Below are 1,187 nucleotides of genomic sequence, written 5' to 3' on the forward strand. Positions count from 1 at the left end.
ATTCATAAAACCTGCAAGCTGGTACACTCTGCAGTCACTACCAGTGCACCTACCTGTTTTATCCCTTTTGTGTCCTGCAAATTGAAAACAAATACTGCAAAAGGTTTGGATTTTGGCTCCTTTACTGAGCAAAGTAACAAATACACGGTTATCGCTATAGAAACAGAATAATTCCTCCTGTCTGCACCGGGTTCCTCACAAATGAAGGCAGCTTTCAAGTCACGGTGAAGGGTAAGTTCTCCATCAGCCAGGCCTGTTTGAAGGGTGTTTCCGCGTTATTTTAGAAAAGATCCCCTGCCCCAACCTAAATTGTCTATAAAATACGAGTAAAACCGGTGAGTGAACAGAGAGACCAGAAGAGAGAACACAAGTGGGAAGTTGGCTGCGCTGACTTCCTGTCCTTATACGATCATCTCCAGCTGGCGGGCGTACTCGATCACTTGCTTGGCTAGTTCTGTGGAAGGGATTGTGGCCTCCTCCGGATTCTGCTGTTGGCTGCTGAAACTGTAGTAGTTGTTTGGGCTCAACACCCAGCCGCGCTGCAGACCACAAAGAGAAAAAAAATGATTTTTTAAAATAAAAGTAAAAAATTATTCTTGTTTTACATATCGAGCCTAAGCACTACGTCAGCTGGGTTTAAAAGGAAACATGCATGTAAAATTTTTTTTTATATTTTCACTAGGGATGCACCAATATCAATACTAGTATCAGTATCAGTGCCGAGTATTTGGGCGAGTACTCGTACTTGCCCAAATGCTCCGATGCCTAGCCCGATACTTCCAGTATCAGGAAGCCGAGCAGAGTGTCATTACACGCTGCCTGGCTTCCTGAATGTCCGGGAAGCCGGCTCCATGCTCTCTCGTCACTCGTGACGAGGGAGCATGGAGCCAGCTACCCGGCCAATCAAGAAGCCGGGCAGCGTGTAATGACACTCTGCCCGGCTTCCTGATTAGTCGGGAAGCAGGCCAAATCAAGAAGGCGGGTGCCGTGTAATGACGCCGCGCCCGGCTTTCCGATTGGCCAGGAAGCCGGCTTCATGCTCCCCCGTCACCTCATTTTATTACTGAACTTTTGTATTTCTGCCAATACGCTGGAAACCGTTTCTTCCTTTGGGAGCCATTTCTTTCTTTTGTTAAGTTATTGTTCTATATTTTATATGTAGATTAATATTTAATGGGTTCGACTCT

The 1,187-nt window shown here is 46.0% G+C and overlaps 1 protein-coding gene across 1 annotated transcript in view; it reads right to left on the minus strand.

Moving 5' to 3' along the window:
- Window positions 1–110: 110 nt before the first annotated feature.
- Window positions 111–1,187, minus strand: part of PSMD8 (proteasome 26S subunit, non-ATPase 8) — a 13,022-nt gene continuing 11,945 nt past the window's right edge. Inside the window, exon 7 of the mRNA XM_018556006.1 lies at window positions 111–539. Coding sequence (XP_018411508.1) covers window positions 402–539 — 138 coding nt within the window. The 3' untranslated portion in view covers window positions 111–401. The remainder of the gene's footprint in view (window positions 540–1,187) is intronic.

Source organism: Nanorana parkeri, unplaced genomic scaffold (assembly GCF_000935625.1).
Source record: "Nanorana parkeri isolate BGI_ZX_2015 unplaced genomic scaffold, ASM93562v1 scaffold221, whole genome shotgun sequence".
Taxonomy (NCBI): domain Eukaryota; kingdom Metazoa; phylum Chordata; class Amphibia; order Anura; family Dicroglossidae; genus Nanorana; species Nanorana parkeri.